Source organism: Cuculus canorus, chromosome 4 (assembly GCF_017976375.1).
Source record: "Cuculus canorus isolate bCucCan1 chromosome 4, bCucCan1.pri, whole genome shotgun sequence".
NCBI lineage: Eukaryota > Metazoa > Chordata > Aves > Cuculiformes > Cuculidae > Cuculus > Cuculus canorus.
The window spans coordinates 55,857,177-55,880,200 of NC_071404.1; the positions used below are offsets into that span (position 1 = coordinate 55,857,177).

The 23,024-nt window shown below is 37.9% G+C and overlaps 1 protein-coding gene across 1 annotated transcript in view; it reads right to left on the reverse strand.

The window, feature by feature from the left end:
- Window positions 1-4,424: 4,424 nt before the first annotated feature.
- Window positions 4,425-23,024, reverse strand: part of COL25A1 (collagen type XXV alpha 1 chain) — a 321,366-nt gene continuing 302,766 nt past the window's right edge. Inside the window, exons 32-37 of the mRNA XM_054064743.1 lie at window positions 20,668-20,721; window positions 19,427-19,453; window positions 18,633-18,686; window positions 14,582-14,668; window positions 11,702-11,740; window positions 4,425-10,390 (exon numbers count right to left, since the gene is read on the reverse strand). Coding sequence (XP_053920718.1) covers window positions 10,355-10,390; window positions 11,702-11,740; window positions 14,582-14,668; window positions 18,633-18,686; window positions 19,427-19,453; window positions 20,668-20,721 — 297 coding nt within the window. The 3' untranslated portion in view covers window positions 4,425-10,354. The remainder of the gene's footprint in view (window positions 10,391-11,701; window positions 11,741-14,581; window positions 14,669-18,632; window positions 18,687-19,426; window positions 19,454-20,667; window positions 20,722-23,024) is intronic.

Below are 23,024 nucleotides of genomic sequence, written 5' to 3' on the forward strand. Positions count from 1 at the left end.
GAAGATACTGGTGGGACACCTCAGCTTTACTTCCTCCCTGTCACTGATGCACCTTCTCCTCATCTGGAGGCTGCTCCTTGAGCTACACAGTCAGAGAGAAGCAAAATCTGCCCACATCCGTGCTACTCCCTCTGTAGCTCATCTGTGCCACCTGCAGCACCATCTTTGGAAGAGCTTTCAGAAAACATATGGAAAGCCACACAATTTCCTGTGCTGATGATACTTGTCTTTTCTGGATCAGTATCCAGTAAGTCATCCCAAATTTGCAGATGGAAGAAACACAGCTCCTGCCTTTAACATCTTTTTTTTATATCCCAGTCAAGCACTTCTTTTCCTGCAGGCATTTTCTTTAACTTCATCAGACAGCGTGAATTTTACCCTGCAGATTTCACATGCTTTTATTCTTGTTTCGTCAGAAGCCTTGCCTCACCAAGCAACAAACCAGCCATATAGAAGAAGTGGTAGGAGGAACCAGCTGCCACACCTCTACATCCCAGGAGAGACAGCAGCTGCCTGTCTTCAGTGCCTTGTTGAGGCATGGAAGAAGAGGCATGCCAGAAGACGGCATGGATTTAAAAGATATGAGGGAATTGTCAAAGCTGTCATCTAGAGCAGTATTGTACAGGTAGCGACAAGGTTCATGGATGGGTCTCGAGAAGAAGACAGGAATTCAGATCTGCTAACATTCAAATCGAACCTGGGCTAGAATGTCAGGAATGCTGTCTGTGATGCTTTTCCATTCTACCAGTGTCTCTTAAAAATGGGAAATTACATTTAGCACTGAATAGATGTAGTTCAAGTTGTACACTTTATATACTGGACCCAACTGAAATTTCTTTGTAACAGTAATGCAAAGAAAGGATAGAGCCCAGGGAGTAATAGCAGCATGTGAGTCTGTGGTTCTGAGGGCATTTCAGAAGCAATGATTTTCCCGCACCCACCTGGTGCTTGCTCTCTGTCAGTGCCGAGCACAGCATTGTCCCCCCTCTGGGGCTGCGGGATCACCAGTGCTGGAACATTTCAGCTGTTCATGCTGACCTGCCTGGTCATGCTTGAAACGCTGGACCACAAACAGATTTGAGGAGTACGCAAGCTGCTGTGCTGCTTCTACTTTACAAGCATGCAGCAGCAGCCAGCCGTGCTGGTATCAGGGCTTTTTGCTCCAGGTTTAGAAAAAGGAATTTTGTTCACAGATAGATTAGCAGTTGTTTGAAGTGACACTAAACTAGATCAGCAGAGCTCAGAGCGGTAGGTGAAGTGGCTTGTTAGAAGCATGGAGTTGCTTCTCTGTTTTTCACAGCCACGGGAAGGGACTTAACAATCAAGAAAATATCTCTCCTTCTTGGCTTATAGCTCCTGCATGCTCTTTTGATATTATCAGCACGAACAAGCCTGCCAAGTCTCATGTCTACAGCAGAGAAGGTCTTTCCCCATCCCACCTATTAGCAGGTAGAGACCCCACTGGATACACAGTGCCTGTCACTTGGCTTTTTTAGACATCTCTGGGTCTTTCCACTTGCCCTCATGATGTTATGGAGTAAACACTAGTAGCTATATCCGCAAGATATAGGGAATTGTTAAAATAGTTTCTTTTTAAATTTTATTTATTTATTTAATAAAACCTCACAATACTGTTTTCTCTATCCTACTCTGTATGCTTTCAGAACATATTAATTGTTTTGGTTTTTTTCCCACACTGTTTTAAGCACTTTGTACTGGCAGGGTACCAGGAACTGGCAGCCCGTCTCCCTGTATGAATGATGAAAAGGAGGAAATATTTCTAGGAGCTATTCAAAATATCTAAGGAAGGTGCTTTGCCTCTCCTTTTTTAACTTTTTAAGGAGTAGCTGTATCTCTGAAAAACAATGTATCACTAGTGCATCCTGAGAAGCATATTCTTTACAGATGGTCAGTGGAAAATGATCTGCACTGACCATCTGTTTCAGCACAGAAAGGTAAAGACAAACTGTACTCACTTGCAACTCTGCAGGGACTGCCAGCTCCTTGGAAAGTGGAATGGACTTGCCTGCGAGTTGATGTTGTGATAAGGCTCCTGAGTTGCTGGAGTACAAAGTGTGTTAATTGGGTACAAACAGGCCAAGGAGAAGGCAGAGAAGAGCAAGACTATGTTACTCATTGAGCTTCACGCAGCATCACTTTCCAGAGCTATTTATATGTTCCTTGGTCCTGAATAATTTCTGCTAAGAAGCATTTCTGTGCTAAATATTCCAGTAGTGTTTGCAGTTCCAGATATTTTAAATGGTATATCTATTCTATACATATCATCCTGACACAAACCAATTGATGTATTTTTGACTTTTTTCTTTTTTTTTAAATTGTTTTTTATCAGTTTTATCTCAACCAGAATCAATTTACCTCACAACAAATGTAATATGTCAAAGAGAACAGAGCTCCTAAAAGCCTGTAAAAAGTTGCGAGGTACTTGCTGGCTCCAGGAGGGAGCAGCTCAGTTTGGCTGTGGGGACTTAAAAAAAACTCAATAAAGTGGTAATCTGCACTTATAAACATGATCTGGATATTGTTTTTTAGTTATTGAGCATTCTGTCTTGGTATAAACACATTGAAAACCTACATCTTGGTTGATGTGACAGGAGCTGTGTCCACCTTTGATCTCAGAGGCAAACTAAGGCAGAGTGAGTAAAACTATACTCGCAGACTGTGATGTTTCTCAGGTTTGTTTATTTAGCTGAACACCACAGTTCATGTGTTGTTTGTGTGCATGTATATCTATGCATATACACGTCTGCGTATCTAGATACACACATATACATACATATATATAGAGCATCCAAGCTCCATATTTTGAGCAAGTATCCAAAAGCATTGCCTTTTTCTACTACAGCTAGAAGAAGAGAGAGGAGAATGTCCTGTGAGTACTGTCTGAAATCAGTAGAAGCCAACAGAGAAGACAAATTGGAAACCCTGGGATGAGAGAAAATCGCTGCTTGCAGGAATATGACTTAAATGTTTTGACATTCCCTCATTTATTTTCTTTTAATATTTGTTTCAGTGAAGCTGTTACTACTTGCTGGAACATGAATGATTTGTCAGCTCCTTGTTTTGTTTTGTTCGTTTTAAACATTTCTTTGGGTGTGGTTGTTACAACTGAACCACTAGGTGAAGCTGTCTGAAATGAAGACACAAAAAGCCACTTCTGTTGCACTCTTTTACTTCTGGGGAGTCCTTGTTACAAATGGGTAAGGGATTAGTGGGCCTAGTAGGTCTACAACACAGAGCTGCATGTGAGTAATGGCCTTTAAGTATTTAATTTAAAGGTCTGTAAAAAAAGAGAGAGGGAGAAGTGGCGGACATTTCACATGCAGCCCTGCATGTGCTTTGAGCCACAAAATTATGAAGTACCTGGATAGGAGGGAATTGCAAAGGAAAGTCACATCTCATGAGTGCAGTAAGATGTGAAGGCTTTTGGACAGAATGATGTTGGTTATCTGAGGTTTGAGCTTAGAGGGAGTGTGATCCTGAAACATACAGAGAAGCAGTAAAAGGACTGAATAGTAAATTCCTGGAGAGTTAGACCTACCAGTGGCCAGAGCACAATAGTTGTTACCATACTAGTAATGACAGTACCAAAATACCTAGACTGCAGGCAGAGTGCTTATGGTGACCTGAATAACATCAGAGTAGTTAAGGCACCGAAAGCAAAAAAAAAAGCAGGAATTACCCAGAACATACTTTGTGTTTGTTTCTTGGTAGGACAGCTGCAGCGGCATCTAGCGCCACTTTCCCTCTTCTTCAAAAGGATGAGAAAGGACAAAGCTGGAAGGAAGAAAAGGCTAAAAGTAACTACAGCAAAAGCAAGGATTTCACCTGGGTAAGGACTGTCTGGATGGGGTGACAGCAGCAGGAAGGGATAAGTTTTTGTGGCCAAGTCTGCATGGCAGACGACTCTCCCGTGGCTGACTCTCTATGTGGGGACAACTCTACACAGGGAGAGTTAGGGGCTCCCTGCGTAGAATTGTGCCCATGGAGAGTTGTCCAAGACCTGGCAATAGCATCTGCAGCCCTTGGCGTCGCACGTGCAGCATGGCAGAGCAGCATTGGCTCGTGGCATCACTGGGTGCCTCCTCAGGGGCGCTCGGCATGTTAAACTGGAAGTACCTCATTTGGGAAAGGGAGCAAAGCTATTTTTAGTTCCCCAAAGCCTAAACCAGAGCTAGATAAGATTAATGGACATTTACAGAAATTACCAAGAGTTAAGAGTAGAGGTCAAACACCCATGGTACTAATTCTCTCTTAGCCTAGACTGACTATATTTTTTATATTTTTTGGTTGAAGGGAGTGTTTTGTTTGTCTGAAATATTTTGGGAATTAGAAAATTCAAACATTTAAATAATGCTTTGAAGAGACTACAGCTGCTATACAATGTTTTATTTTTTGAAAAAAAAGTCTTTTGACCGAAGAGACTCCTGCAAAAACACGTTTTCTTAGACCAGAGTGCTTGAAAAGATACCATTTTGCACTAATTATTCTGGGTCTTTTCTGAACAAACTGGACTTGCGGTAAACAGACCTTCATATTTTCTAGCTTGCACTGTGCCTGTGCCTTTATTTCTTGGCAGTTCAGGTTTATTGTTCACCTTCAGTATTATACAAAAGGGACACTGGTGATTTTCAGCTTCATTTCTTTGGATCCTAGGTTGCCTGTGGACTTGCCTATGTAATAGTTTCAACTTCTGGTTAATACATATATCTTTGCAACTTTTCAAGAGTGAGAAAATATAGGCTCTAAGGTTTGCAGCAAAGCTTCTTCCTTCCTTAATTCTGTGGTTGCCCATAGCCTGTGCTGCCTGTTTAGAAAAGATGACTGAACAGACTGGACATTGAAGGGAAAAGACATATTAAGAATAGAAAGAGGTGTGTTTTCTTATTGCACAATGCAGGAAAATGGAACATGTTGCAAATGCTCTGATTTTTGTGTGAATGTGAAAACTGACTGACATGACCTGCACTAGATTTCAAACTACAGATTGGCACAATGTAGCACACACTTTTTCCAATTCACAGACCACAGCAATTTTTGCACCAACACTAAGAACTTTATAACTATGTAAAATCAGCACCAATGGTTGGATTAATATTTTAATAATTACACACTTTTTACATTATGAAAATAAATCATAAATAGTGTAAAAATAATTTTGAAGATCAACTTCTCACAAGCAAGAAACAAAACCTGAAGTACAAAACTGAAAGAAAACAACTGAAAACCAAGGAGAAATTTTAATAATAAAAACAAAAGCATGCTGTTTGATCGAGTTCAATTAAGTCAGGATCAAAGGCCACAAGAAAGTGGTAATTAATAACAATTTGAAATGGACGATTAAAACCTTGCAATTCTTTACACTACTCATCAAAGGACATCTTGTGGCATATTTACAGTGCTAAGACACTCCAAATATTTTTAGTATTGATTAATACGAGACTGACTCATGTGTTTTCCTCCAAGCACTGTAAACCTTCACCAATTAACTTTTCTTTGTATTTTTATCTCTTCTACTGCATTTATGAGACCATTTGCAATACAAAAATAACAGCGCATATAGATGAACTTAAAAAAAGTAAAAAATACAAATAAAAATATATAATATTTTCCAAAGGAAAAAGTCAGATACATACATCTTAGTAACATTTATAAAGTTGTGTGATATTTTCCCAAACATGTACAATAATATAAGAATATCCACATATTTGTTAACAATATGTAAAACATTCTTCCACCAACCCAACTCTTCATAATACTTCAGAGAAGTGTGCAAGAACCAATGGTATCTGGGAAATTCATACAATATCTTATTTAAATAGAAACAAATAAAACACTGACAGTCCTAGGTTAAGTTAAGGCCCCCTGTTTTCCAAAGAAAATTCAATTTCCAAGCAGCATTAATAACTGGATGCATTTAAAACCAAAATGAAACAAAAACAATACTCCAAATATTTTTAAAATACAAACTCCTCTTGTTTTGTGGAGTACCTTTCTAAAATTTTGTCAGAAATGATGGTGGCAGGCACTTGTTTCTAACAGTGTTTAACGAATCCAGCCACCATGTGAAATACTTCAATAACAGAGGGTGCAAGAAAACCTTCATTTGTACATTAGAGCAACATTCGGATCCATAAAAGCAAGTTGTAAAAAGGAAAAAAAAAATAAATCAGGTGTTAGTTTTAATTCTGGTCACTACAATGGATTCATTTTTTCAGTGACTAAAACCTTTACTTTCTTTTCACCACTATCTTTGCAGATACTAATGTTTTGTGTGACTCTGCAGTGTGAAAATTTACGTCTCTCATTAGATACAATTCAGAGATTTAAAAATGTAATTTAAGATGGTCAAGCAGCAGAGAACAGGAGATTTGAAAGGAAAGGTCAACTTCCACATGCCTTGAACATCTTCATCATGTTCAATAGACTGGGAGTACCTCTGCAGCTTTTATTCACTAAAGTGGTCTTGATTTAGGCAAAACTCTACTGTTGATACTATTCCCCTTATTACTAAGCACACTACCTGGGTTCTTCCTTCAGCCATGTCTCAAAGGTCTTTGCAAGGGAAGGATGCATGACTCTTCCTGTTTCGTTGCTAGGGAAAGAGAGGCACAGCGAAGCGAAGAGCCTTGCATGGCTGTGACCAGGTTCACAGTACTGGTTCTGTGGTGGTCAATGGGACAATTCTTCTCTTTCTAGATGGGATTCAGGGTCTGAATGACATGTCGTATGTGGCCCTCAGCCTTACGCAGCACCACCTTCCCACAAGGACCAAAGGTCTGCTGAGCACATTTGGGTTTGCATCACCTCTTCCACTGGCGCAACTGAGTAACTGATGCTCAGGTGCACTCTTTCACGAGGGGAATGCTCAATGGAGTCAATGCTAACTTTGCACACTATACATCAGTCTTAAGAATTATCCCTTATTAAACTCTATACATGTGCAGATTCTGATCATTCTGAAACTCATTCATACTACTTACATGGTAGACTAAAAGAATATATAAGCAGCTGGATGAAGAGTGTCATTCTGCCTTGCTACACTACCAGAACATGGCATCAAAATCAGCAATAAATAAACCTATAAATCAAAAAAATACATTGTATCATTGTTCCATGAATTAACATTTCATGCTTTACCTCAGGGAAAAAAAAAAAAAAAAAAGAAAAAAAAGGTGTCCAAAGCATCCTGAAAGGAAGATTCCTCACAGCTAATCTATGAGTATGAAGACAAGGACCACGTATGTCAGACATATTCCATACAGTGGGTAAAAGACTTGCTACTTCTGTAGCAGGACTTCTGCACAAAGCGATTATAATACACTGGAGTAACAGATGATTACAAACTCAGTATGAAACAAATACTGAAAACTCTCAAAGAAATAAGAATTAATCATGCCTGAAGAAGTCAGGGATATAGAAAACGTGTAGACTAATACCACTACACATTTCTACAAGTGAAAATACTGGTAAAGGAACTACTCTTCCTATCCCAAACTAAACAAAACAAATAGTATCTACTTGGAGGAATGCTACTAAAAGATACAACAACACACAGGTGGTTCAAACTGTAGCTTTGCCATCAAAAGAGAAAAGATATACCAGCACCAAAAATAGTTGCTTTTTAAACAAAATAAAGATGTCGCAAGTCTTCACAGGGTGCTTTTCTTGATGAAATAATAAACAGAATTCTTTTCTGTTCGTACCAAACATGCCACTTCTCTAGATACTGTTAGGTTTCATTTCAAGTCAGTCTTTGAGATGCAAATATTAATGTAAAATCTATGTATGTAGTTTAGCCTGTCAAATTGTTTATCTGCTCTCTACCCATGGTTATTTACATGGAATGAACCTTTCATGATATTGAACAATAAAGAAGCTTAAAAGCTTAGACTGTCGAGGGTGTGGCTGGGGGATGGGAGGTGGGAAGTAGTCTCACCTGGCAGGAGTTAAATAAATTGCTTTACAAGACAGAAAAGAAAGTGAACAAAGGTGCTTAAGTGTTTCTTCAGCGGGGTCTCCATGTCAGGGAGTTAAAGGGGAATTGAGTTTTGACTAATGCTTAACAGTAGTGTCTATAATTATTTCCTGAATGAAGAAATAATGAACCAAGTTTCTGCTAGCTTTATCGATACATACAGAAATGGATGCTACGAGGACAGTTTAAAAATACAGATATACAAATGTTAAGAATATGAATGTGCTAGTGACAGCATGCATTTAATAGCTGTTTATCTTGCCACTGTTTTGTAAATGAGTGTACTTGTGGACATTGTCCATACAGAATTTCTAAACCATCTAGCCAAATCATAAGCATCCTACTTGGTTTTGCATTTGAGGGACATTTAAAAAATATTTAATTTTGCTGATTTCATCAAATACTGATTGACAGCATTTGATATTTTATAAAAATGTTCAACTTCTAGTCTTCAAATCTATAATATACTTTGCAAAAAGTGCTCAGTCAGGACACAGGCACAAGAGACTTTTCTGTTAGGCAGCAGCTTGCTCTTCAGCCTGTTGTTATTTGAGATACTGCTTTTTAAACAAGCAGACTAAAACTGGCAAGTCTGAGGGTTTACACAGTGCTGCTCTTGTCCTCTTTTCTGGGAAGTCCCTCATTCACATTACTGCTGCGGCACTGATTATTAACACTTTATAGTCAGTCTAGGCCATGTGAAGGTTTTATTATTACAATCTTGATTATTCAAACAGGTTGATACTCGCATCTCTGAAAATTTAAGCACAGAAAAACGTTTTTCCTCATATCTGTGAACACTTGTTTATTTCTTACTATTGGAAAGATGGAATTGAGCAGTAAAAATATAGGTATATGCAGTATGTATATCTATATAGTGTTGAAATTTTGTTTTTATTGATATGATAGTACTAGATGGATGCCACTAAATTAATTTTTAGTTTCAAAACTCTGGAATATCTTTCCCCATGAAAAGCTGTTTTTTGTCTCTGATATACCAGAACGATAAAGATTTAACAAAGTGAAAGATCTCATTATAATGGCATTTCCATTGATTTGAGATTGTGAAGCAATATGAAAAGTGCAACCACAGTAGGTGTCCACCTTCACGTGATTCAGAAGACATGCATTCCAAGAAGGGCAAGGTGCCCACATATGGATGGAGACAGGCTGTCTTCCTCAACTTTAATTTTGGTCTACGTATGAAAGACAACTCTCAGAAAAGTAAGTAAAAAAGTTTGTGATCATCCTGCTATACACTAGGAACAGAAGTAATAGAAAAAGAATTTCCATCTGCCAAATATGGCACCATTTGTTATAAATTAGTCCCTCAAACTAATTACAGTGCACCATATGAAGACTCAAAACTGGAAAAAATACCTTGTGGCAAAAACTACGAATGTGCACAAATTAAGTATTTCTAGCAATAAAAAAAAGCGGAGAAACAAACTTTGACAATGTTTCTCTAGAAAGCTAGTCATCTGAACAGAAATGGAGAAATAGAAATGCCTTTAACAGTGACAAGTGTGCAGTGGTAATCACACAGACTTGATTCTTTCTAATACTTTTTGAGTAATAATGTCCACTAAGGTCACTATAACAGCAGAAAAAGAACAAGATTAATAAAGCAGTCTGTGAAAAACAAAAATAAACTCCTTTTTTTTAGACTTCAAGGCTTCAAAGACTCTGAAATAAAAACTGTTAATAGTGAAACAAGATGAACGTATGGCCTGAAGTATTTTCTTCAATGCTATCATCACAAACATTGAATAGATTATGGAAATGCATCCTTTATGGTAACAGTTACAGGAAAATGAAAACAAAGTTAACGATAGCTTCCAAAACTCCGCAGAGAAGTTCAGCTAGTTTTGTGTTTTAAACTGAATCACCTGAAAAACACACCATGGTACATAGATCTTTAGTCAGTTCCATTATCTCCTCCTCTGGAGGATGTTCCCATTCATCCCCAACTCAAGAATGCTTTTTCCTCCAGCAGTCCCAAAAGACAATATGCAGAGCATATACTCTGTCCATTCTCGAGTAAGGTTGAGAAGCTTCTGGTCTCATGCAGTGTCTGCCATCAAATGATCCCAGCAGCACCACTGTAACCTTTTCAAACAACCCACAGAGAAGTCTGGTTTCTTCTTCAAACTTCTTTGCTCTTGATTAAGGACTCAACAGCCCCTATCGTGAATGTCTTCATGACCATGAGCAGTGCAAGGCAAACCGATGCTGCTTAATAGGCGGGACCCTCTTTGATCAAAGGGGCCAGGTGACCCACAAGACTGGAAACCATCCACCTGCAGCTGGAACTCTTATTCCCAAAAAATTCAAGGCCTCTTTCTATCCTCCTCTGGTTTATCTCTTTTTAGCAATAAGCCATGGTGTGACTCCCTTAAGATGACAAAAGGAAACAATTCAGAAGCTAGAATCAAAGGTCACCATGAGCAGCTACTCAGCATGTGACGTGATCACACAGCAAGCGGGTTTGGCACACAAACTCATGCTTTTAGTCCTTACAAGCAGATATGGTCACGTGAATCAGTGAAGTGTTTAAGATGGACATGGAAGCCAAGTCAGTAAGCTCCAACAGCAGCTGGTACAGTACAGCTTTTTGCTCTTATTTGGTCACAATTTCTTGTAAACTAGTTCATGGCACTCATCGTCCATGCAGGTCCACAAGCCAAATTATAAGAATTCACAGAAATAATCAGATTTCTATTATTGATAGTTGTATTGAAATCTCTCTCTCATTAGAGAGAGACTGTTTGCAGGCTTAACTGCAGATGTAAGTGAAAAAAAGATGTACACATGGACTATTGCAAACAAGTAGAAGCAGCTACATGTAAACATATCTCAGACTTGTAAAATCAAATTTTCAGTTTTCAACTATAAATACAAAAAGTGGAGCACTATCTACACAACTTCATGCTTGTAAGGTTAGATTCATCACTGCAGAGACAAAAAGAGATACAGATTAATCCAATTAGTAAGTTGATATTTCAGATTTCTATCCCAAATACATAGACACGGCAGAGCAGCAAATACGGACAGTTATTTCCTCCACACCAGCTATTCTTTAGAGATAAGTGCACCCAGAATTTCACTTATGTTTTATGTTTTCTAACGTGTTATATGCCAGTAACTCTCTACTACATTACTCTGAATGGTATATTTTTAAATCAAGCACTGTCTAGGTTAAGTCTTTACTAAAATAGCATTGCCACTTAACATTGACATACAATAAAACAACCAGGAGAGTGTATTGAAGAATAGAAAGGTAAGGCAAAAAGAAGGGCAGGATGCTGTTCTTCTAGGTATCTCAGAAAACTAGTATCAAAATAGACCAATGCATTTGACAAAAATGCCATATCCATGAGCTTTTATAAAGAACGGGAAGCAGTGTTCAAGTGCAGAAAGCAAAGGATGTGTGAGTCTTCATCCGAAAGAGAAAAGTCTTGGACTTTTCAGAAAAGCAATGCCAACTGTTTGTACAGCACCGCCTGAATGAGTGATTACTTTTATGTATATTACAACCTCACCACACCAACAACTATCATGGAGAGGTCTTATTTAGTGTTGCTGCGTTCATATGTCTAAGAGGCTCTAAAGTATATCTTGATACTGTTCAGAACAACTGTGACAGGCTTTTCTGTGTGCTTAGGATGTAATGCCCCTGTAAAGAAAAAGTTCTGCCCATCCTACCTTTTGCCAGCAGCCAGGCATCGGTAATCCATCAGGACCCTGTCTCAAAGGGAGTGTGGGGAGGGGGAAAAAAAGAACATTGTTAAGTTTGATAGGATAGATATTTCATCAATATCTGTTAGAACCGCTGAAACAGCCCCGACTTTATCTAACAAGTAGTTACTAGTTCCTAACTTATTTCCTCTCTTTTCTCAGGTGAATGAAAAGCCAAAGGAGAGGTTTACACTCTAAACACATACGTGCACCTCTCTGTCATAAAGCTTTGTTTTTTCCTAAATGATAAGAACATCTTCATCAGTTTCTTATTGCTGTTAGATCTCAGGCTGCACATTATTTATAATATAATCTGTTATTCACAACAATCTGTAGCTGAATGTACACGATCGATGAGCAAAAAAATGTTATCACTTTTATCTGGAGGATATTGTGTTTTATTGGCCACTAATACAAAGTTGACTCAGTGATAAGATAGCAAGACTCAAATTTGAGTAGGATCTTTTCTGTTCACTTTCATTCTTAGCTTTTAAATGAAGCAGCAATAACTTAAGGCCTGAACAAACCTCAAGTGACACAGAGGAAGAAAAAATCAGTGACAGGATTAGGGCATTAGAGCAGCAATATTTCATCTACTGGACAATGTGGCTATATACTTTTGCCTTATGTTAGCGAGAGTCACTCCGTTTTTCTGTCACTACCCAGCTTTCACATATCTCCATGCATCCAGTAAGATCAGAGCCAACTTATGACCATAGTCCTACCGGTTTTCAGGGAATTAATTCCAGTTTATGTGGCTAAACAGGGCTTATCCACGAATTATATGATCAGAATTAGGAGCAAGTATTATATTACTAGACTATGCACAATAAGGAAAAAAGATCAGGCCTTTACATTTTTTAAAATATAGTATAACAATACTTATTATGTGAATTTACATGTGAAGACAATGGTTAATGAGATTTTTTTCAACGTGCTTGCATGTAATTTGATGGGAATGGCTTGCTGCCTAAAGCAAGAGCTGTTTGCTCAGCAGTTTTTTCTAGTAATTACCTATTAATAGAATATTTTTCATCCACCAGTGACTCTTAGTGAATCTCCAGATATAAATGATAATACAGAGACAGATAAACATTTTTAAATTACAAAGGCATGCTTGATTATCCCCCCCCCCCCAAATATGAGATATGGTTACCATTAATTGGAAGCAAACAAAACGGACTATGGAATAATCTTAATGGACTATGTGTTTAAGATTAAAATCCATTAACTTCAAATTAGAAGTGCTATAGTTGAAATAAAATTTGCTTAATTCAACATTCATCTTAGAGCACCGTGCTTAACTACCAAACAATATCAGAACATGCAGATCAAATTTTACTGCAAACAATAAAAAAAAAAAAAATCTTCCTTGTATCTTTAGGAAATGTGTATGTACTGTTCTTTTTTTCTTTTTCTTTTTTTTTAGATGGAAAAGAATTTAAACTTACTTTGCCATTAAATACAAATCACTGTTGCCAGATTGGTACATGGGAGAGGGTCAACAAGTAGCATTTTAGTATAGGTGGGAACTTGAATTCATGCTAACATAGGGTGGGGAGTGTTGTGTGTATTCCAGGAAGGTAAGTTCCAAGGGTAAGTCCATTAAATTGAAGAAGTTAAATAACAGAGACAGTGAGGGTTTGGGCTGCAGACTGTTATCTTCTTACAAACCTCAGGTATGCTTTTCGTTTCCAGATCTGTTTGAATACTGTTTGATGAACAGGCCAGACACCAAAATTATTACTTGCATAAGGTCTGGGAGATCAGGCTCCAGCTTGCTTACTGGAAACCTATGACTTGAATTTTAGAAATATTTATGTTATTCTGTACAAGACAGTCATTTTGGCCAAATCCTGAAAAAGCACCCCCAAGACTGCATGGATTTGAAAGAAAGTTCAGGGTGCAGAGTAGCTCTGGGACAGACTAGGGTAAAAAACTGAGCCAGTGCACACAGAAGTCATCAGACTTGATTAGAAGTGGACATTGTGCTGGGTTTCTACAAAGACTTGTGTTCAGGGTGAGTAAGGCAATAGGTATTTTTGAGGAAAATAACAAACGATTCTCAGGGAAAATGTAGGAAGGACACAAACTTATAAACTGTCATGTGACGTGGGAGAAAACTGCTGAGAGTTAGGTTTGAGGTGTCAACAAAAATGTGTGTTCTCTTATTTCAGTTACGATCACTGAAGCAGCTGGTTTGTTCATGCACATGCACGTGTTACATGAATAATGTAAAGTTGGCTCAGGAAAACATTATTTTACAGTGAAGATGGCTGACTACAAACAAAGGAACCACATGCAGGGTTGGTAGGAAAGAGAAATACTGTACCAATTGGCAAGGGGCATCCAGCCCATCCAGGCCAGGCTGGCCTGGCTCCCCTTTTTCCCCCTTAATTCCACGGAATCCCTGTTTGTGAAGATTAACTTGCAATGTTACTATCAAGGAAATGCCTTCAGTACTGACTTAGTTGGAACGAACAAATAACAACAGAGAGGCAAGAGGAGCAAGCTGACCACCATGGCGTGATTTCAACCTGTGGGGCATTGACTCGTCCACATCCCAAATTTGGTTCCTTTCCCAACATATTTGGCAGAAAATAATGAAAACAACCACCAACAAAACTCACAAATTCAATCCTGAAGGTCTGAAGTCTGATGCTTTAAACCAAATTAGGAGGTTGACAAACACAGTTTGCTCCAAAATTTGCCAGAACTTGGGATAAGGCTGCATTAATAAAGGGCAACAGGTGACACAATAGCTGGTGCTTGTTCCTCTCCCTGCATTTCTTATTCCATCGGTCTACAGCAGGATGATCTATTGTCCAGTACACAAATGAGACGTACCAATGGGCAAGGTGCATCTAATCCAGGAGCACCCTGTTCTCCTTTCTCCCCTTTAGGCCCCTTTTTGCCTTTCTTTCCCTTTTCCCCCTGTGGATACAACGGTTTGAATAAAACAAGTTTCATTCTTTTGGAAAAAAATTAAAGAAAAAATGGTTTAAAAGTTTGGGTTTTTTCTTTTTAAGCCAATGGAGAGCTGAAAGGACACTTACCACTGTGTTCTGCTTTGGATGGTGCATAATGTGGAAAAATAAATTATATGATCACAAGCAAGAACTGGAATCAGTTGGTATTATTTTTGTGTTGGTAGTTCATATCAGCATTATGAATATTTTGAATCCTAGAATAGGGCTTGAAATCATTGATTTCTTGAGACAGAGGCAAATCTGCAAATTCCCCAATCCACAGTCCAAAATAAGAAGTCTCCTATTTGTTCTAAGTGATAGTACTGAAGTGCACATGCACACTAAGCTGAATTTTTCAGCTTCCCTAGAAGATTCATCGCTAGTCAAAAGCAACCTTGTGAGAGCACAGTACCTCCGCATAATTTCTCTAAAGAAGGCCTGTGGCATGGATGCTTTGCAGTGACATCTAGTCTCTGGCTAAATTCTGTCAGCTTTCATGGTGTCACATCAAGGGTGAATTTGGCCTGGAGCATCCTTTCCTGAACTAATCCTTTGCACTTTGGTAAGAGTTTGGAACAAATCCTGTTCTCATTGGTGTCCACAGAAACCCACAGACATCACTGAGGGTGTACTCATGTCACTCCAAATACAACATAACCTTTTCAAACCCTGTTACAGGAATCAAAACATTTGAACTGCTTGATGGAGAGGTGGTATGACACTTTCAATGATTTCATAATATCTTGGTATCATAAAGTACTCAGAAGTTATAATTAGATTCTTTATTTAAATATTCCAACAAATATACAAATGTTCTCTGTACTGCAGCAATGTTTCATCTATTTATTTTATCAAAACTCAATCCTTTAATTTCACACTGAGTTTTCATTTTAAATGTAAAATTTCCAATGCTTTAATTACTCATGGAAATGTGTTGACTCCCCTCAACAAAGCTACCTGCAAAGATGATCTCACCTTCAAGCAGTATAAGATGTTTAGATAGTTCATTTTATAATTGATTTCACACCAGCTGATCACAATGGTAAATGAGTTTCAGGTTTGCTCTCAATTTCACAAAAATCAAAAAAGTTCCATTAAAAAAAAATTAAACAAATTTGACTAGGATCATAAAACATGGGATAGGAAGGATGAGTAAATCAAGACTATCACAAAGAAATGGGAAAAATAGTCATAGGAAAATTAGTATGACATTGGATAACCAGCAAGCGAGGTTGTGGCTGTTGGGAGGATTTAATTTGTGAGGAAAAGGGTAAAAAAGACAGAGGAATTGCAAGGAATGAAGGTAGAAGGAGAAGGAAGGAATGCCCCTTTGGAATGACAGGCAGATTTTAGTGAAGCATAGTAAATAGACATTTAACTATTTCCACACCAGTACAGAATGACTTAATCTATCAACAAGAGAGAAAAAATATTTTTACACAAATAAAAAATAATTAGTTTTATCTTATTTTTAAAACAGAAAGAAAGCACATTATACATTTAATATCATAGCATACTTGACATATTCAAATGAAAAAATCTTTACCATGAACAAAACATACTTCATTCACTACAAAATAGGAGCAAATTTTCTTGTCTACCTTTTCTGTGTGCCAAAAAGTTGCAGGATAATATTGAGGAAAAGAGTAATCCAAATATTACCCTTCTTTAACAAATTGTAAGACTGAGAAGTAAAAATATTCCCCTGAGTCAGGAACTGCATGTTGGCTAAGTTTTCATTTTAAACCTACAAACATGACAGCGTAGCACAGAAGCCCAGCAGTTTCAGGGTCAAATCTTATGTTATTTGTACTAGATGTAACAGTAATTAACACGTCTGCTGTAAGTGCATGCAAACACAACGCATGGACATACTCCAAAAATTATTCTGAAAGTAGACAGTATAGTTCAGTTTCCAATGCTTTTTTATATCTTTAGGATTTGTATTTTTTTAAACTTGTTGCATTATGAGTCAGCAGATTCATACTTCCAGTTTTGCAGGGCAAACCTATTATCTTACTCAATGCAGCAGTCATCTGTGTAGAAAACAGCCTGGATTTTCTGACTACTTTACTACTTCTTCCACAGACTGAGTTCTTTTTTCTTAATCTTCATCTCCTTACCCTGAACTATAGAGATCCACAGGAGATACAGAGAACGTACATCTGATGAAGATTAAAAAAAATTCCCTCCTGCCCTTCCTTAGAGTCTAGAGAAATACAAATTCATGACACTTCCGTAACACCATTGTGGTTGGAACAATCCCCCTTCCTCACGTTTTCATCAATGGAGAATGTAAGAGGAAAAGGATGATGCCTTTCCAGCCACTGTTGTGATACATCACAGTAGTCTGTCAGTATTTAAAACAAGAAAAACAATTGCACATTTGGGATCAGAGCCCCCTTCCTTCCCTTTCCCCACAATACAATCTCTACCATTTGTTAAAGGTTATTCCTTTTTAAAAAGATTCTTTTTCTTCTATTCATACAACTTGAAAATACAAAATCAACTGCACCAAACTTTTTCATGCTGAGTGCTCCTGGACTATAATTTTATATTCATAATTATAGCTAGAACATATCTAAAAATTATTTTTACAGCCAAGTTAACCAGATATTATAATGCAAACACTGACTTGCTTTCACTGTAGCAGAACTACTGATAGGCTAAATAAAAAAATCATCAGTCCAAGACTCATATCAAACTGAAGAAGTAAAGATTTATTTCCTGCCTATCATAGCATGTTTACGAAAAAAATGTGTCACTAGTTCTCTACAGAATGTTAGTAATTATATATATTTTTGCAATGCAATTTGAATTAAGTTTCTTAACTAGAAACTTGCTAATCTCAGCTTGTGCAATGTCAGTGTAAAAGCCAATACTGTAAGAAATAGTCAAAACCCAAGAAATCATGAGTTGTTCTGCAAAATTAGTACCTTACCAGTGATCTCTGAGCTCAAACTAAGCAATATGACAAGGGATAGAAGGGGAAGGATACCTTTCATAGTAGCCTTATCAATGCATTTTGGGGAACCGTTTCACCTGACGGATGAAGAAAAGGTGAACTTGAACAGCCATGGTGACTTTTTAACCCTGCTTCTTGTTTAAGATACTTTGATGGGAAGTGGACCTCGTATAACCCTGTACATGTCAGCTAGGCAAAATCAGTTGTCCAAACTAGAAAAATTGCCTGCTGTACATACGGCCTTTTTAAGTAAGTGCCTTGGTGTGGGTGTTAATTCAGCAGTTTTAGTAACTGGGCTCTGTGATAGCAATAGGGGAGATTTGCTGAAGAGCTTCCTCTGCATGCATTTAGTCCTAAATTGCTTTTTACCAAACGTATTTCCAAGTCACTGTGTCTGGACAGTGAAAATGAAGTCAAGCTGTTTCTGTTAACTTCACTGTTTAGTTGGCTTACCAGCATAGGAGAATATAAAATTTAATTTCAATCCACAGTTATCGTGAAGGACTTAATTGTAAACAAGACACTGTCAAAAATAAAATTTTAAGCAGTTCCTGTCCTTATGCATTTGGTGTGGGACAGGCAGTTTGTACAGGCAAGGTACGCTAAGATCAACAGTTATACAGCAAACACAGAACTGGGGTCTTCAGTATAAAACTGCTAACGCAATGACACGTATCAGTGGTGTCTGCATCAAACATTTCAGCTTGACAAGGATTTTCTACAAGTGTAGGATGGACTGGAGAAAAGGAGCCTAGAAAAAATCTGTGCTTTGGGACCTGTTGATATTCGACTTCTGTGCATAATTTTTTGTGGGTTTCACGATACCGCTTAGCCTGTATCTGTGACCCACCTTTTGGCACACATTGGAAACAAAGATTAGTTCTAATGGGACAATTTATAGCATAAAGACAGCAGAACTGCCTAGGCCTAGGAATCAAGCCGTAGTTAATAACATTGTGGTCACCTTTTCTCCCTTTTCTCCTATATCACCCTTTTCTCCTCGAGGACCAGGGAAACCCTATAAAAAAGAATGGACAAAGATAGGTCGACTTCCATTCACATGTAGGTTAAGCTTTCAAATACTCTTGGAAAACATAAAAAAAAGATCATTTCACTACATGCTTTGTATGTATACGTGCATTATGTGTGCACACATGCATGCACACGAGAGCATGTGAGACAAATAATTGTGTTTGATGAAGTCATTTTGCCAGCAATGGAAAGAGTTCATATCACTCAAAACAGCAATAGTCCATGCTATGTAGCACATGTACATTCTAGAAAAGACTTCTCTGAGTTAGTGATTTCAATGTAAGACTACAGGAAAAGTCTTCCGGTAAGTCTTTTTAGCACATCAAAGAAAGATCCTAAAATTTAAAACGTATCACTTACAGGATATGGAATTATTTTCTTTAATTAGGATAAATATACTTAGCCAAATGTTAGCGACTCCTTGTTCTTCTATGACTAACTCACAAGTCTGAATATTTTCTTACCAAGTGCAGTTTTTCAGCCTATTGACTTCCAAAGCACCAACTACTCGTATTACTAAATGTTGTAACTGGTGGGTGGTGGGTTCTGTCAGTAAGGGTTGTATAATGCATAATCTTTGTTCTCTGTATCATAGCAAAAGAGCAAATGCAGCATTTAGCATACACTGCATGCACACTAAGAGGAAACAAAGTGTTACACTCGGTAAGCTCTTTCTTGAACAACGTTTACCTACCATTAAGTGTATTGGTCATACATATTACTTACATCAAGGCCAGGCTCGCCATCTTTGCCCTGCCAAAGAACCATATAAACTATATTAGCACCCCTAATCTGTGATACCAAGGGCAGGCCTCCTTGATACTCCACTTCTGCACTCCCTCTACACAGTGGTACCCCAGGCTGCTAAGGCTGTTAGTGAAGGACATTTCTGTCAGTGTTTAACATTTCCAGGAACTGATAACTTGACTGTAAAATTTTGCTTGACTGTAAATTTTTGTTTGCATGCAGATTCCAGGAGCAAGCTAAAAATACAGAAAAACCTATTGTTTTTCATTTTTTGTTCACAGGAAAGGAAAATAGAAATTGGATTTTTTTTATTTAATTTACAAAGGTGACCCTCAGATAAACATGCACTGCAAGCTAATTTAACACACCACAGAGACTGAAAACTGTCCCTAGTCATTGATGCCTGATCCAATTAAACCATGAGTCTCTATTCCAGCTTAAACTAATTAATCAAACAGATTAGAATAGAGAGGGTATGGAAACATTGCAAGTCTCTCGCAAAGTCTGCTTGTGCCTGGCCAAGCACATTTACACAGCTTTTCTTGTGTCAAAGTACAGAACAGATGTGTGTATCTACACACCTGACCCAGTCATCAGCAAAGCAAACAGAGTAAGTCAACTGATTTTATTCGGGCTATCCTCGTTAGTCCAAAGGAAGTTCTCACTCATATTTTAGAAACAGATAATATCATTTAAATGCTTGATTTAAAGCATACCATCTCCACCTATGAATGATCAACAATGAACTTCTCAAACTGCTTCTGAGCACACCACACAAATGAAAACAAAACTGGCCTCTGAAGTGTCAAACAAATCAAAAATATAATGGTAAAGTAGCTGTGCGGCATGGAAATCCAAGCAGCTTGTTGATGTTAAGAAATTCCCAGCTTTCCACAGTTTATCCTGAACTCCTGTCACTCTCACATGATCCCCAGACAGCTAATGGCTACAGGCTGCAGAAACAGGAGCACTTGACTTGTGGATTTCTTCTCTTTTGCTAGTTCACGCCAGGTCTGTTTCATTACTTTTGCATGACCACATGCATAGATAGGAATTTAAGTCAGTGATATGGACCAGTGACCTTGCATTGTCAGGGATTACTACCTATCTTTGCCTTTTTCAACTTAGTGTATTGCTAGGTGGAGAGCAGTCATAAAGCACACAAAGTTTAATCAAGGCGTGATGAAAAGTGCAATGAGTATAAACTACGTGCAACTTACAGGCAAGCCGTAAGGTCCTCTGGGTCCAGGATCACCTACAGTTCCCTTTTCACCCTAAGAAAAGATTATAGAACAAGCAAACAAAAACATTGTCTATCTTAGATAGAAATTATCTCTATGAAGCATTTCAGGTTAAAGTTTATACTAAATCATTTTGAGTGAAAAAAAATCCAAGGTTATTTATTTTTATTAAGTGATTACGGTTGAAGAGAAGGTGTGTATTACTTCCTAGGCAAAATGACTTTTCAGGCATATGATATTACATTTTTTTTTAAGTCCATTAGGAACTGAAAATACTTTTCAAACTGAACTTGCACTAATTTCAATTTTAGGCTTGCAACAGCTGCAACATCGCACTCAGTGAAAATCCAATGTTGTAACAAAAACTGAGGATATACAGCATCATTCTTCAGTACAGCAGATGAGATGTGGCACATTGACAAGCAAAAATAATGCATCAATCAAAGCCTGTAATTAAGCAGGTAACACTACTAACAGTGACATTGTAAAAATTATTCCATGTATTGTACTGTATTGCTAACTGCTGTATTGTATTCTAGACTGGTGATATAAATATGCTGGTTTATTAAATCAAAACTATATTAATCAAAGAAAACAAGTACAGAGATTACTTTAGAAATTCAATCTCATTCTGCACTAAAATCCACAGAGAAATTACCAGTTTCCAGAGGGATGCTACCAAAATTACTTTGTAAGCTTAACATAGAGCAAACTTTTCCATATGAAATGATATTTCAAGGTGACAAATTTCAGGCTGACAGTAGTAAGCATCTTTGCTCTCTAATATTTCTTCATCAAGATTGACATGGGAAAAAAACTTCCTGAGTCAGCCAATGTTAGCCCACGTAACTGCAAGCATAGTCACAGAATCACCAGGTTGGAAAGGACCCACTGGATCATCGAGTCCAACCATTCCTAACACTCCCTAAATCATGTCCCTAAGCACTTCATCAACCTGCTCCTTAAACACCTCCAGGGAAGGCGACTCGACCACCTCCCTGGGCAGCCTGTTCCAGTGCCCAATGACTCTTTCTGTGAAGAATTTTTTTCTGATATCCAACCTGAACCTCCCCTGGCGGAGCTTCAGGTCATTCCCTCTTGTCCTGTCCCCTGTCACTTGGGAGAAGAGGGCAGCTCCCTCCAATGAGCATATCATAGTCCTCTATGAGCATATTAGGGAGGCAGGGCTGTAAGTAGGGGAGGACAGCATCTTGTTTCAGATGGTAGTGCTCTTTTTTCTGAATAACATCCAACAGAAAAGCCATACACTCTTGAGAGAAGGGAACTGCTCAAAGTGTTGATGAGACTAAAATAAAGTCCTGATCATCTCCAGTCTTCAGAGCTTCTACTCTGGATTTGTTACATATGGTTATTTGGATCTCTTCTTCCCCTCCTTTCCTTAACATAACCTAGTGCAAAGCTTCGTGAAAGGCTTCTGGCATATGGAAGTGCCACATTTCATCCTAGCAATTCCTGCATTTAAACTCATGAGATAATTCTGTACAAGATCCTCTAAAAATCTGGGTTGTTTACTACTCATTATTAATTCATTAGTCCATTACTAAGATATCAGTCTATTACAGAGATGTAGATGTGTGCCTAATTAATAGTGGTGATCATTGTCACAGAGAGGTCCCTTAGCTCAGCTCTGAGAATTGGTTACTAAGTATCAGTTTTATTGACTGGATAATACAAAAAATCTGGCACCAGAATAAACTCAGTCTGAGCCTGTTGTTGAATAATCACAGCAGTAAGAAGTTTGTCAGAGTAAGTGACATTCGATTTATTTTAGACACTTCATATTTTTAGACAGGTGGACACTGTCTATACTTACTTTAGTCTACTGGTGACTAGATGTGTAATGTCTGCTCTTTCTGGATTCTGTTAATCTCCAGCCATTTCTGAGCAGCACTTAGGCTGGATGCCATTGCAGAACAATAGGAGTTACTGGGAAATAACAACTCATTTTTAAAACAGTAAATCCCTTGCAGCTTTAAAACTTCCTTCTGAGAAAAAACAAATGTGCTGACCTATGTATGTAACAGCTACAAAACTGTTTGATCAATACCTGAAATATGTCAAGACTAGGTAAGTATCTTTTTTTTTTTTAAATGTTCAACAGCAAAGATGACAGTACAAAGTCCTCTCAAGATAGGCCTGTAACATTGCTAAGCATATGGTAGACATAAAGATGCTGAACGTATCAGTCTAGGAAATTATCTCATCTGTTATGTAAGAATATATTTAGAGAAATGTATCTCACAGTTTTCCATGTCCAATACAAAGCACATGCTGAAATGCGTTCGGAATATCAGATCAGGTCCTGAACGCTTATG